This window comes from Furipterus horrens, unplaced genomic scaffold (assembly GCF_987537825.1).
Source record: "Furipterus horrens unplaced genomic scaffold, mFurHor1.1.pri manual_scaffold_13, whole genome shotgun sequence".
NCBI classification, from domain to species: Eukaryota; Metazoa; Chordata; class Mammalia; order Chiroptera; family Furipteridae; genus Furipterus; species Furipterus horrens.
The window spans coordinates 34,991,216-35,004,922 of record NW_028327183.1 but is presented as its reverse complement, the minus strand read 5'-3'; the positions used below and the strand labels follow the sequence as shown (position 1 = coordinate 35,004,922).

Below are 13,707 nucleotides of genomic sequence, written 5' to 3'. Positions count from 1 at the left end.
AATGAGAGTGAATAACTTGTAAGTCAAAATGGAGGAGAAACACAAATTTGGACATTAAAATTTGTTTTCCTTTATATAAATAAAGGGAAATATTCTACATCAATAATAATTCATCTGGGTCTTCTTGTACAATACAAAATTCTTCCATGGGAGTCTGCTGATTCTGAGGCCAGCAACTCTTCTCACATGTGTAAATTAGAATTGTTCCAAATTCCACAGAAAGATCTGAAAAATATAACATATTCAGGATTCCAGTAAAGCAAAAATGTTATGAGAAACACTCAGTATTTGAGTTTGCTTAGTGGATAAAGTCCAGACACTGGAGCAAGACTGTTTAGGTTGGTATTGCAGCTCTACCACCTGGAGCAAGTGACCTCACCACTCTGTTATAATGATTCTATTCATCATGATAAGATCGTTGTGAGGGAGATTAAATAAACTAATTCATGTTAAATACTCATTACAGAGCCTGGAACAATTAGATGATAATAGAAAGAAAGGAGAAAGATGTCTCAATATAAGGATAACTGGTGTTAATACAAGTAGTCATTTTATCTTACAAGCTGAAAAAAGATGTAAAGCAAAGACAGTGCTTACTATCTTTGTCACGATACAGTCACACTCTTTCCTACAGTAAATGACCACTGATGACAAAAAGCAGATTTAACAGGAAAATATACTTTAAAAATAAAAACAAATCTAAACAAGTCTTCATTATAGCTGTCTTATGTAAGAGTGGCCAGAAGCCCCAAAATTTTGGGGATGGGACTCAGTGGAGCACAGCCATTTTCCTGAGAGATTTCTAGTCTTTTAATATGTAAATAGCTATGGCCATTCCACGCACCAAGGAGAGGGGAGGGGCTTTGACCATAGAATGGTGACGAAAAAGCTCATGGGGCCTATGTGAGATTCTGCCAGTGGGTATCACTGCGTCACAGGCCACAGTCAGGGATTTAAAAATAAGGCAGCAGTCATTAAGCAGGAGAGAGCCATGTGGTCAGGTGGGTAAAAAGGTGCCATGCAGTTCTGGATTAAGAGCTGAAAAACACCACGACACAGGCAAAACCTCCCCAATCAGATACGGATGATTAGGAGCTGCTGGTAAAGCTGAACTGCGTCTGGGAAATACAAAGCCACACACTTCTATTTTTCCTAGAGGGAAACTGTACTTCTGACTTTTCTGTTCTGAAATTGGTTTGGTTTGGCAGGGGGAGGCAGGACGGTGTCTTTGGGGGTGTTTCAAAGAGAGTGGGACTTAACAGCAAAATTCCACCTGTGGTTTCTGTTTCATCAAGACTATCTCACATGAAAATCACTGAAAAATATATCATTCTAACAAAACACACAACTTTCAAGAAAGGATTCAGGTAAAATACAGAAAATAAATCCTAAGATTTTATAGAAATTTACCAATGGCTGAAGCCATTAAGAATGGTACCAAGAAAACATGAGCAACAACTCCTGCTAATAACGAAACAGGAAGATAGGACAAGATGAGGTGGGTAAGTAGTCTGAAGCAGTGAAGGAAAAAAATATTAAAAAAAAAAAAAGTAGGTAGAGAGCCCTGGCTGGCGTGGCTCAGTGGACTGAGCGCCGGCCTATAAACCAAAAGGTCACCGGTTTGATTCCTAGTCAGGGCACGTGCCTGGGTTGCAGGCCAGGTCCCTGGTTTGGGGCGTGCAAGAGGCAGCTAACTAATGTTTCTCTCCCTCTCTGTCTCCCTCCCTTCCCATCTCTGAAAATAAATAAATAAAATCTTTAAAACATATAAGCAAGAATAATGGAAATAAAATGATAAAAGACAGAAAAAAGAGGCCGAAATAGAGCTGATTTGGGAGAAATAATCTGGTGTATTTGAAATAATTTCTAACAAGAATGTGCAACAGGCATTTTATAGAGGGCAAGAAGACGCTGGAGCCTCAGAACTAGTAACCACCAGGATAGGGGAAAAGGCAGTGCAAGAAATAAAATACCAAGTATCTGAGTAGTGTACATGAAGCCTGAACTCAGAGACCTGTCACAGCTGGATGAGGGAGGTGTTGGAGAAAGAGGAAATGTATGAAGGCAAAAACAGCCCCATTACACATCTAATGAAAAGTATCAGAAACCACAAGGAATTGCAAAGACAGGTGAAACCTAATTATCAGCAGAAAGAGTTGAGAGAACCACAATGAATGCAGAGGTAAAGGAAAAAGATGTTAATATGTATTTCAGAGGACAAAGGTGACTAAGGCAACTCAAGTAGTTTCAATGGAAAAGCTACAAATGCAACAAAAAAGAAATCCAGAAATTAAAAAGAAGAAAAACTAAATAAATTGGTCTGAAAACCCATCTGGTTCCATGATAAAAAGATTATAGACAAAAGGACAGCAAGAGGTAACTGGTTTAGTGACTGGACTTCGTGAATAAAAACTCTACAGGTATCCCAGCATAAAAATTAATTACAAGGGGGGGAACATAGGCTACCCTCAGACTTCCACATGGCAACATTCAATACCAAAAGATATCTATATAAAAGTGAAAGATCTCAGGGACTTTCAGAAACACGTATTTCTCAGTGAGGCCCAGCCATGGGAGTTGACAGAAGGCAAGAAGTACCTGATTCATGTGGCTCAGTGGATTGAGTGCCGGCCTGCAAACCAAAGGGTCGCCCGTTCAATTCCCAGTCAGGGCACATGCCTGGGTTGTGGGCCACGTTCCCTCTTGAGTGAAGAACTCATTACCTGAAGTCCAGCAATTGCTTCACTTACACTTAATTTTCTTTATGTTAAATTTGCATAGTTTTAGTCTAATATTTTTAATTAGTATGTACTGAATTTTTGTTTTTAGAAATTTATTTTTCATGCTATTCATCCAACTTTCCATCTGTATTTATTTCAAGAATGACTGAAATGATGCTTACTGATGTTGTTGATAATGAAAGTTCACCATTTACAGAAAAATCTCCAACATGACATTCAGAGATTGAAACAAACACAGAAAAAAGGCAAACTGCAGGCAACAGACAATGCAGGAAAGACGTGAAAATTAAAAAAAAAAGAACAGACTAATACTTAAAGATATAAAAGAAAATACTAAATTCATAAAATGTAAAAGGTGGTAAGAAAAGGTTTCAAAGAACAAGGAGTTTTGAAAAATAAAAATAAAACAGCTAGACTAAAATTCAGGATAAGGGTTAGAAGATAAAATTAACAAAGACATAACAATAAACAAAAGAAACCAGACTCAACCATCATATACTATACCAGTGATTTTCAATCTTTTTCATCTCATGGTACATATAAACTAATTACTAAAATCCTGTGGCACACCAAAAATTTATTTTTTGTCAATCTCGAAAAGAAAAAAAAAAAAGGTATAAATTTTGATTCATTCACACCAGGTAGCTATTGTGTTGGCTGTTGTCATTTTTTTATTTGACTAATTAGCCAGATATTGCATTAATTGTGTGTGTGTGTTTTTTTTTTTTTTTTTTTAAGATTTTACTTATTTATTTTTAGAAAGAGGAGAAGAAAGGGAGAAAGAGAGGGACAGAAACATAAATGTGTAACAAATAATCGGTTGCTTTCTGCACACCCCCAACTGGAGACCTGGCCCATAACCCAGGCATGTGCCCTGATTAGGAATCAAACTATTGATCTTTTGGTTTGCAGGCCGGCACTCAATCCACTGAGGCACACCAGCCAGGACAAATACCGTATGTTTTAAAAATTCTTGCAGCACACCAGCTGAAAATCACTGCTCTGTATGATTCCATTTGTGTGAAGTTCCAGAACAGTCAAATTCATATGAGAACACAAGAGAAGAGTAATGACTTTATACAGAAAAGAGGACACATTCTGGGACACTGGAAACATTCCCTTTCTTAATCTGGGAGGTGATTTTAAGAGTCTCTCTATATAAAAATTCATCAAGCTGTACACTTACAACGTAACAGGGGGGACAGCGCTACCTAAGACACAGAGGCAAACAAACACAGGAGCCTGTCAAGATGAGGAGACAGAGAAGTATGGCCCAAAAGAGAGAACGGATCAAGGTTCAAGTGGGAGAACTAAATGACAAGGAGATAGCTAAACTAACAGATGAGGAGATAGCCAACCTAACAGATGCAGAGTTCAAAACACTGGTGATAAAGATGATAACAGCCTTAAGAGATATGCTTAAGGCAAATGCATAAGGGAAGAAGTGAAGGTTATACTAAATGAAATGAAGGAAACTCCACACAAAACCAATGATGAAGGGAAGGAAACTGGGGTTCAAAATCAATGATTTGGAATGGAAGGAAGAAAAAAACAGTCAACCAGTACAGAATGAGGAAACCAGAATTGAAAAAAAAGAAGCATAGGAACCTCTGGGACAACTTTAAACACGGCAACATCCGAATCATAGGGGTGCCAGAAGGAGAAGAGGAAGAGCAAAAAATTGAAAGCTTATGTGAAAAAATAATGAAAGGAACTTTCCAAATTTGGTGAAGGAAATAGACATACAAGTCTAGGAAGCACAGAGTCCCAAACAAGCTAGACCCCAGGAGGACCACACCAATACACATCATAATGAAAACGCCAAAGGTTCAAGATAAAGAGAGAATCTTAAGAACAGCAAGAGAAAAGCAGAGAGTTACCTACAAAGGGGTGCCTTTGGGCTTAAAAGAAACTTCGTAGATTTCTCAAAAGAAACTTTGCAGACAAGAAGGGACTGGCAAGAAGTATTCAACATGATGAAAAGCAAGGACCTACAACCAATATTACTCTATCCAGCAAAGCTACCATTTAGATTGGAAGGGCAGATAAAGTGCTTCCCAGACAAGGGAAAGCTAAAGGAGTTCATCATCACCAAGCCATTATTATATGAAATGTTAATGGGACTTATTTAAGAAAAAGAAGATCAAAACTATGAACACTGAAATGACAACAAACTCACAACTATCAACAACTAAATCTAAAAAATAAAAACAAAATTCAACTAAGCAAACCAGAATAGGAATAGAATCATAAGTATGGGGATCATTTGGAGGGTTATCAGCTGGGAGGGGAAAGGGGGAGAAATGGGGAAATGGTGCAGGGAGTAAGAAGCATAATTGGTTGGTACAAATAGACGGGGAAGTGAAGAATAATACAGGAAAGGGTAAAGCCAAAGGACTTATATGTACGACCTATTGACATGAACTAAGGGGGGGTGGAATTACTGAAGGGAAGGGGGGTACTGGGCTAAGGGGACCAAAGGAAAAAAAGTTGGGACAACTGTAGAAGCATAATCAATAAAATATACTTTTAAAAAAAGTGCACTTTACTATGTACTGTCTACTATGTGCTTTCTTTTTTAAAAGAGAAATACAGGCACAGGCATACCTCCTTTTATTGGGCTTGACTTTACTGTGCTTTGCAGATAATGAGTTTTTTAAAAATTGAAGGTAAAACCCTCCATCAGCATAAAGATTAGGACTCAATTGAAGGCTCAGATGATGGTTAGCACTTTGGGGCAATAAAGTATTTTTTAATTAAAGTATGTACATTTTTTAGACATAATGCTGTTGCACACTTACCAGACTACAATACAGTGTAAACACTTGGAAACCAAAAAACTCATGTGACTTCCTTTATTACATATGCTTTATTGTGGTGGTTTGGAACCAAACAAACAATATCTCTAAGGTAAGCCTATATATGGCAAGGATTTCCTGGTTATGACACCGAAAGCACAGGCAACAACAGTAAAAATAAACAAATTAGACTATAAAAATTAAAAACTTATGTGCATCAAAGGGCACAAACAATGAAAAAGCAATCTACAAAATGGAAGAAAATATTTGCAAGTCATATGTGATACGGGGTTATTATCTACAATAGAACATATAAAGAACTCCTGCAACTAAAAAACAAATAAAGATAACAAATGACCAGACTTAAAAATGGACTTGAGTAAACATTTCTCCTAAAGTGATGTGAAGATGGCTAACAGGCCAGTTATGTGACAAGATGTTCAATATCAGTAATAATCAGGGAAATGCAAATCAAAACCGCAATGAGACACTACTTCACACCTGTTAGGATATTTACTAGCAAAAAAACCCACAAAATAACTGTTGGTGAGAATATGGAGAAACTGGAACCATCATGCATTGTTGGTTGGGAATATAAAATGGTGTAGACACTACAGAAAATAGTTTGGTGGTTCCTAAAGAAATTTAAAAAATAGAACTATCACATGAGCCAGCAATTCCACTTCCAGGTATATACGTGTATGTCCGAAAGAAATGAAAGCAGGATCTCGAAGAGATGTTTATACACTCATGTTCACAGTAGTGCTATCACAAAAGCAAAGTGTATAAGCAAAGCGAGTGTCTATCAACAGAATATGGTATATCCATATGACAGAATAGTATTCAGTCTTAGGAAGAAGATTCTGACACATGATACAACATGGATGAATATCACGCTTAGTAAAATAAAGGAGTCACAAAAGGACAAATACTGTATGATTCCACTTATATGAGGTATCTGATTCAAATTCAGCCCTGGCTGATGTGGCTCAGTGGACTGAAATGCTGGTTTGCAATGTTTCTCTTCCTCTCTTTCTCCCTCCATTCTCTTCTCTCAAAAAATAAGTAAATTAACAAATAAAAATCTTTAAAGTAGTCAAATTCATAGAAACAAAGTACAAGGGTGTCCCAGAGGTTAGGGAGAGGGAAAATGGGGAGTTATTAATGGATATAAAGTTTTACTTTTGCAAAGTAAAAGTTCTAGTTGCACAACAATGTGAATAAACTTAACATTACTGGATTATGTACTTAGAAATAGTTAAGATGGTAAATATACCACTTTACCATAATTTTTAAAAAGTAAATAAAGGACAAAGTTGGGGAAAAGTTCCAGAAAGTAAAACAAAAATCAGACAACGAAAAAAGAAAAATATAGACCCAAATTAGGAAATCAAACATTTGGCTAACATAAGTTTCCGTAAAAGCAGAACCAAAATAAATAAATAAATAACTCAGCCAAATACACAAAATACAAAATATCAAGGAAATATACTCAGATGGCACTGCTCTTTTTATTTTAAGTATATCTTATTATAATATTACAGTAGTCCCAATTATTTTTTTCCCTTTGCTCCTCTCCGCCCAGTACCCACCTCCCTCCAGCAACCCCACTCCCCTTAGTTCATGTACATGGGTCATGCATTTAAGTTCTTTGGCTACACCATTTCCTATATTATTCTTAACTTTCCCCTGTCGGTTTTGTACCAACCAATTATGCTTCTTAATCCTTGCACCATTCCCCCATTTCTCCCCCTAGCCCTCCTAGCTGATAACCCTCCAAATGATCCCCATACCTATGATTCTGTTCCTATTCTGGTTTGCTAGTTGAATTTTGTTTTTATTTTTTAGATTCAGTTGATAGTTGTGAGTTTGTTGTCATTTTGATGTTCATAGTTTTGATCTTTTTCTTAAACAAGTCCCTTTGACATTTCATATAATAATGAGTTTGTGGTGATGAACTCTTTTAGCTTTACCTTGTCTGGGAAGCACTTTACCTGCCCTTCCATTCTAAATGACAGCTTTCCTGGAGAGAGTAATTTTGGTTGTAGGTCCTTGCTTTTCATCACATTGAACACTTCTTGCCAGTCCCTTCTTGACTGCAAAGCTTCTTTGGAGATATCAGCTGATAGCTCACTGGGGAACACAATTTTCGTTGCGTTAGATCTGACACTTGTTTTTGACTAACTTTTGGCATCTGAATCCAAAAATGACCCCAGTTATTCTCTATCACGTCAACTTCTTAAGGTATGGAATACCCTCCCTTTGTCCCCAAAATTATACAAAATGTAAATACAAAGGAAAATAAAGAAAAAATTTACCTGAATATATGGTTTATGTAGTTATTTTATTCATATAAAGGCTATATATTTTTACTGTAAGACAAATTGTATACAAGTAGTCAAGTTCTGCTATCAAACACACATATGAAGGTATTTTATCTTTTCCAACGACAGGCTAGGAAATGCCAAGATGAGATACTTGAAACAGTCGCCTTCAGTTGGCAAAGCTTTAACAAATTGCTTCATGAGACCCAGTTTTATGTGCAGAGGTGGGAAAATAATGTTCTTTCTGTCAACAAGTGGCTCATGTAGAATGTTTCTATCACCACGTTTGAGGTCAGATCTTGGAAGCCAATTGACTCCACCCAATGCTTCTCAAGAGCTCTACTGTCCCACATACACAGAAAACAGGGATACTTGGTGTATCCACGTTGCTGACCAAGAAGGAAGCAGACCATTTTAAGGTTAACACAGGTGATCCAATTGTGCTTGTGATATTGCAACAGATCAGTGACTCACTTTGTCTTCATATTCTCCATGAAAACAAACTGAATGGCCAGTTGGGACTGCACCAAATAAATTGCCATTGTGGAGGACACACTTCAAGCTCCGCTTTGAGCTATCGATGAGCAGTCGCCATTCGGTTGCGTTATAGATTGGAATTCCCACTTCCTCCATTAAACCATGTATGTTACGGCAACACACAAAGCCACCACCACTTCAAAAGTACTGCAGAAATGCACTTTCTCTTGATATAAAGTAGGATACCTTCACTCTATTTTCAAGTAAGTTTTTCTTGTGCAGTCTTGATGGTAGGAGTTCTGAAGCCTTTTTGGAAGTCCCAAATCTCATGCCAAATCATTCAACTCATGCTGATCAAATCCCTTACAAACCGAGTCATCTTCAACTTCAAAATCTTCATCGTTACTGTCACTTAGTTCTTCACCATATGTACTCCTGTTTTTCAAAAGAGGGTAGTTCAATGAAAACTGGCACTGGGATTTCAGCTGAATGAGGCACTGGGCATATAGATGGTGGTAGACTAGGATACTCTATTTTACATTTATTTTTCTTGTTATATCCTGATGTTTTCTCTACACAAAAGTAACAGTTACTTGAATGATCTCTGGGCTCTTGCCAAACCATAGGCATACCAAATGGCAATTTACCACTTGTTCCCTTCGACCACATCCATAAACTCTTGACACACTGCTTGCACACCTTGTGAGGGGCCCCAGACTTATCTTGATCACCAAGTTTTACTTTAAAATATGCAAATAGGCTTGTCTGACAAATGCGCTGATGTCTGTCCTTTGACTGGGAATGGTGAAACTGCCACAGATATAACAAAATGAATCAGGGTTGTTTAGGCACTTACGATGAGAAATAGCAGAGGCAGACATGATCTGAAGGAAGAAAATAAGTATGTATGTAAATAAAAAAATAAATTCTGCTAACTCCTTGTATACAGACAAGAACTCAGACTACACTTCGGAATACGACTGACTAAATAGAGCGGCACACCACCTCTCACCACACTGTCTCATGTGTAACTGAATAGCCTAGACAAGTATGAACCTGTCACTGGTCTCCAAGGTTGTCCCCCACCGCTCCCCACTTGAGGGGAAATTGCTCTCAGCCAGTAGGAGAGCACTAGTGCTTCCCTTGATCCAGGCTTGATCCAATCTAGAGTGGTCACATTAGGATAAGCTGTAGAGAAAAACTTGACACGACAGCAGAAAACTGCAGTTTTGAAATCGGCATGCCTATTTAAGTCTAAGAAGCTGAAAAATAGAACTCAACAAGAGTTATATTAAAAATTGTTCCCCTGTGAATCTTATGGAAACTCCTTTGTAGGTAACTCTCTTCTTTTCTCTTGCTGCTTTTAAGAGTCTCTCTTTATCTTCAGACTTTGGCATTTTAATTATGATGTGCCTTGGTGTGGTCCTCTTTGCATCTAGCTTCTTTGGGACTCTCTGTGCTTCTTGGATTTGTATGTCTATTTCCCTTGTCAAATTTGGGAAGTTTTCTTTCATTATTTTTTCACATAAGCTTTCAATTTCTTGCTCTTCCTCTTCTCCTTCAGGCACCCCCTATGATTCGGATGTTGGCATGTTTAAAGCTGTCCCAGAGGTTCCTAAGCCTCTTCTCATTTTTTTCAATTCTTGTTTCCTCATTCTGAACTGACTTTCTTCCTTATATTCCAAATCATTAATTTGAACACTGGTTTTCTTCTCTTCACCACTGGTTTTGTGTGGATTTTCCTTTGTTACACTTAGCATAGCTTTCTCTTCTTCCCTTATGCATATGCCATACTCAAGCGTATCTGTCAAGCCTGTGAGCATCTTTATCACCAGTGTTTTGAACTCTGCATCTGTTAGGTTGGCTATCTCCTCATCTGTTGGGTTGGCTATCTCCTTGTTGCTTACTTCTCCCACTGGAACCTTGATCTGTTTTCCCTTTTGGGCCATACTTCTGTCTCCTCATCCTGACAGGCTCCTGTGTTTGTTTGCCTCTGTCTTAGGTAGAGCTGTTGCACCTGTTATGTTGTAAGGGGCAGAGCCTTCGGTTTTCATCAGTACTGGGCAACCCGTTTCACCTCATTGTGGTTTTGTATGTGGGGGAGGGGTCTGAGAGGGAACAACGCTGCTTACTCAGCACCATCCCTTTTCCGGGCACTTCTCCCACTTCTATATGAGAATGGAGCCTCTCTAGCTATTGTCCAGGCTGTGTTCCCAGTGTGAGTGTGTCTGTGGATGTTCTAGGACCATGGGAGCCCTTTAAACAAGCAGACTCTGCTGAGAGACCAGCAGTTTCTTCCTCCACCCCAACCCCCACTGGTTTTCACAGTCAGAAGCTCTAAGGCTTTATTTTCCCTGGTGCTGGAACTGTGTGCTGTACAGGCTGGTCTGGGGCTGGGACCTCTCTCCAGGTGTCCCTCCGTACTTTTTAAAATGTGTGACTGTGCCTTCCTCTGGCCTGCTGCCACCGCTGCTGGACGCAGCGTGTCTGTCTAGGCTGGCGGCACTGCTCTTTTTAAATAGCACTGGCCATTGAAAGAATGGGGTAGTATCTTTAAAATTCTGGAAAATAATTATCAATGGCTTAGGATTCCATATCTACCTATATTATGAATTGAACATAAAAACAAAATAAGTATATTTTAAGACTCATGTGGTATTCAAATATTAATAAAGTGCACTTTGGCAGCACATATACTAAAACTGGAACAATACAGAAAATAGCATGGACCCTGTGCAAGAATGACACACAAATTCATGAGGTAGTCTGTATTTGATAAAATAAATAAAATAAATATTAATACATAAATTATCAAAATTAATACATGTTCTAAAGAATGAAAGTACATAAGTTGTCTTAACTGCCTCCATTAAATCTAATTAACTATGGCTTTGCTGTCATAATGGTTCTTCCTGTTTCTTTGTAGGAATCATCAAAGGGATTATGCAGCTGCTCAATGGTGTTTTCTTAATTGAAATCTAATTCACATGCCATAAAATTAGCCATTTTAAAGTGTACATTCAGTGTTTTTTATTATTTTTTTAATTCAGTGTTTTTTAGTATATTTACAGAGATATACAAGCACCTCCACTATCTAATTCCACAACATTTTCATCACCCTAAAAGATAGTCCACGTGCATACCCATTAGCAATCACTCCCCGTCCTCTCCTTCTCCTAGCATTTGGAAACCATTAATCTACTTTCTACATCAATTGATTTGTCTATTTTTGACATTTCATATAAATGGAATCATACAATTTGTAGACTTCTGTGTGTGGCTTCTTTCACTAAGCATAATGCTTTCAAGGCACAACTATGTTGTACCATGTGCAGTACTTCATTTCTTTTTGTGGCTATATAATATTTATTAGAGATCCCACATTTTGTTTATGTATTTATTAGCTGATGGAAATTTGAGTTACTTCCACTTTTTGGCTATTTTGAACAATCCTGATATGAGTGTTTGTGTGTACATTTTCAATTTTCTTGGGTATATACTTAGGAGTGGAATGGCTCCTTTTAAAACAATATTCACAAAGCTTTTCCAAAATTTTATACTGCCAAATATAACAAGAAACCAATACTCTCCTATGTGGATTAGAGCAACATAAACTTGTACAGACCTTTTAGGCAGCATAACTTAGATAAAACTTACATACATAGTTATTAAAAAGAATGCAAAAATAAAAATAAAAAAAAGGAATAGACAGGAACTTATTCACCCCGATGAGGACCATTTACAAAAAACCCACAGTTAACATATTACTTAATGATTAAAGACTGACTATTTAACTCCTATGGTCAGAAATATGAAAAGGACGTCTGCTCTCATTATTTATATTCAACATTGTTTTGGAGGTTGTAGTCAGTAAAATAAGGCAAAAAATTTAAAAAATAAAAAACTAAGAAAAGGAAAAAGTAAAACTGTCTTCATTCCCAAATGAATAATTGTCTATGTTTAAAACCTGAAATTATGAACAAAAATGTCAACAGAACTTTTGTGCAGGGCCTAAGGTCAATGTATAAAAACCAACTGTGGGAGTAGTCAAGGAAGGTGGCAGAACAGGAAGCTCTTGCAATCTTACTCTGCACCGAAGTGCCACCGAGCTGGCAGAACCACCTGAAGCAATTACTGTGGAACTCTGGAATCTAGTCAAATACTTCATCTGGCAGGGGAGAACTGATTAAGAACCTGGTGAATTTCAGGTATTTTCCTTGTTTCCTTTAGCAGCTAGCTACTAACCCACATCCAAGAAGTTCAACAAACTTCAAGCAGGAAAAACTGAAAGGGACCCCCCACACCAGGCACATTATAGTCAAAATGTTAAACCTCAAAGACAGAAATAATTTTGAAAGAAGCAAGAATGAAAGTAACTAGTTACATAAAAGACATTCTCATTAAGCTTGTCAGTTCTCAGTAAGTATTAACAGCTGGTTGCCCTGACCGGTGTGGCTTGGTTGTGCATCATTTTGCAAAACTTAGTGGTCCCCAATTCTATTCCTAGTCAGGGCACACGCCTGGGTTGCAGGTTCAGTTCCTAGGAGGGGTGAGTACAAGAAGCAACTGATTAATGTTTCTCTTCCTCTTTCTCCCTCTCTTCACCTCTAAAAATAAATAAAATATATTTTTAAAAAAGATTTTACAGCTGACGTCTAGGAAGCAGTGGGATGATATATCTAAAGTCCTGAAAGAAAAAGCGTGTAAACTAAGAATTGTATATCTGCAAAACCATCCATAAAAATGAAGGAAAATGAACGCATTATCAGATTTTTTAAAGGCTGAGGGAGATTATTACTAGAAATGCTAAAAGGAATTCTTTAGGTTGAAATTAAAAGACACTAGACAGTAACGAAAAATTTTTTAAAAAACCCAGCAAAAGTAGCTTCATAAAAGCCAGCTCTGCTTTATATACTTTTGGTTTAGCTTGTAAATTATTTTTCCTATGTGATTTAAAAGGCAAATGCATAAAATAGTAATTACTAATCTATGTTAACAGACATACAAAGTATAAAGATATAATCTGTGACAATAACATTATAAAGGGAAGAGGATCAGGGATATATAGAGCAGCAGAGTGTATACTACTGAAACAAAGTCTGCATTATTCAAACGAGACTGTTATAATTTTAAGACGTTAATTGTAATCCCCAAAGCAACCACTAAGTAAATAACTAAAAAATTCAGAAAATGAAAGAAGGGAATTTAAATGGTATACTACAAAAAAAATCACCTAAATATAAAATGGGCAGTAAAGAAGAAACTGACAAACAAAAATATTATAAAATACAGAGAAAATAAATAGCTAAATGGCAAAGGTAAATACTTCTTTATCAGTAATGACATGAAATGTAAATGGGTTAAACT

At 37.2% G+C, this 13,707-nt stretch overlaps 1 protein-coding gene and 1 non-coding gene across 5 annotated transcripts in view; one reads left to right on the top strand and one right to left on the bottom strand.

Moving 5' to 3' along the window:
• Positions 1 to 13,707, bottom strand: part of PDCD2L (programmed cell death 2 like) — a 38,616-nt gene that overhangs the window by 2,199 nt on the left and 22,710 nt on the right. Inside the window, exon 7 of one of the 4 annotated variants that reach the window (XM_090260544.1) lies at positions 47 to 225. The exons of 1 other annotated variant lie outside the window; for it this stretch is intronic. In XM_090260544.1, the coding sequence (XP_090116670.1) occupies positions 95 to 225 (131 nt within the window). In that variant the 3' untranslated portion in view covers positions 47 to 94. Of the gene's footprint in view, positions 1 to 46; positions 226 to 7,140; positions 7,673 to 12,031; positions 12,881 to 13,707 lie in introns of those variants that run through there. 2 more of the 4 variants (XM_090260547.1, XM_090260548.1) reach the window with 2 other exon arrangements.
• LOC149994468 (U6 spliceosomal RNA) lies at positions 11,015 to 11,116 on the top strand. Its single transcript, XR_016508000.1, has one exon. It is a non-coding gene; the product is annotated as a U6 spliceosomal RNA (small nuclear RNA).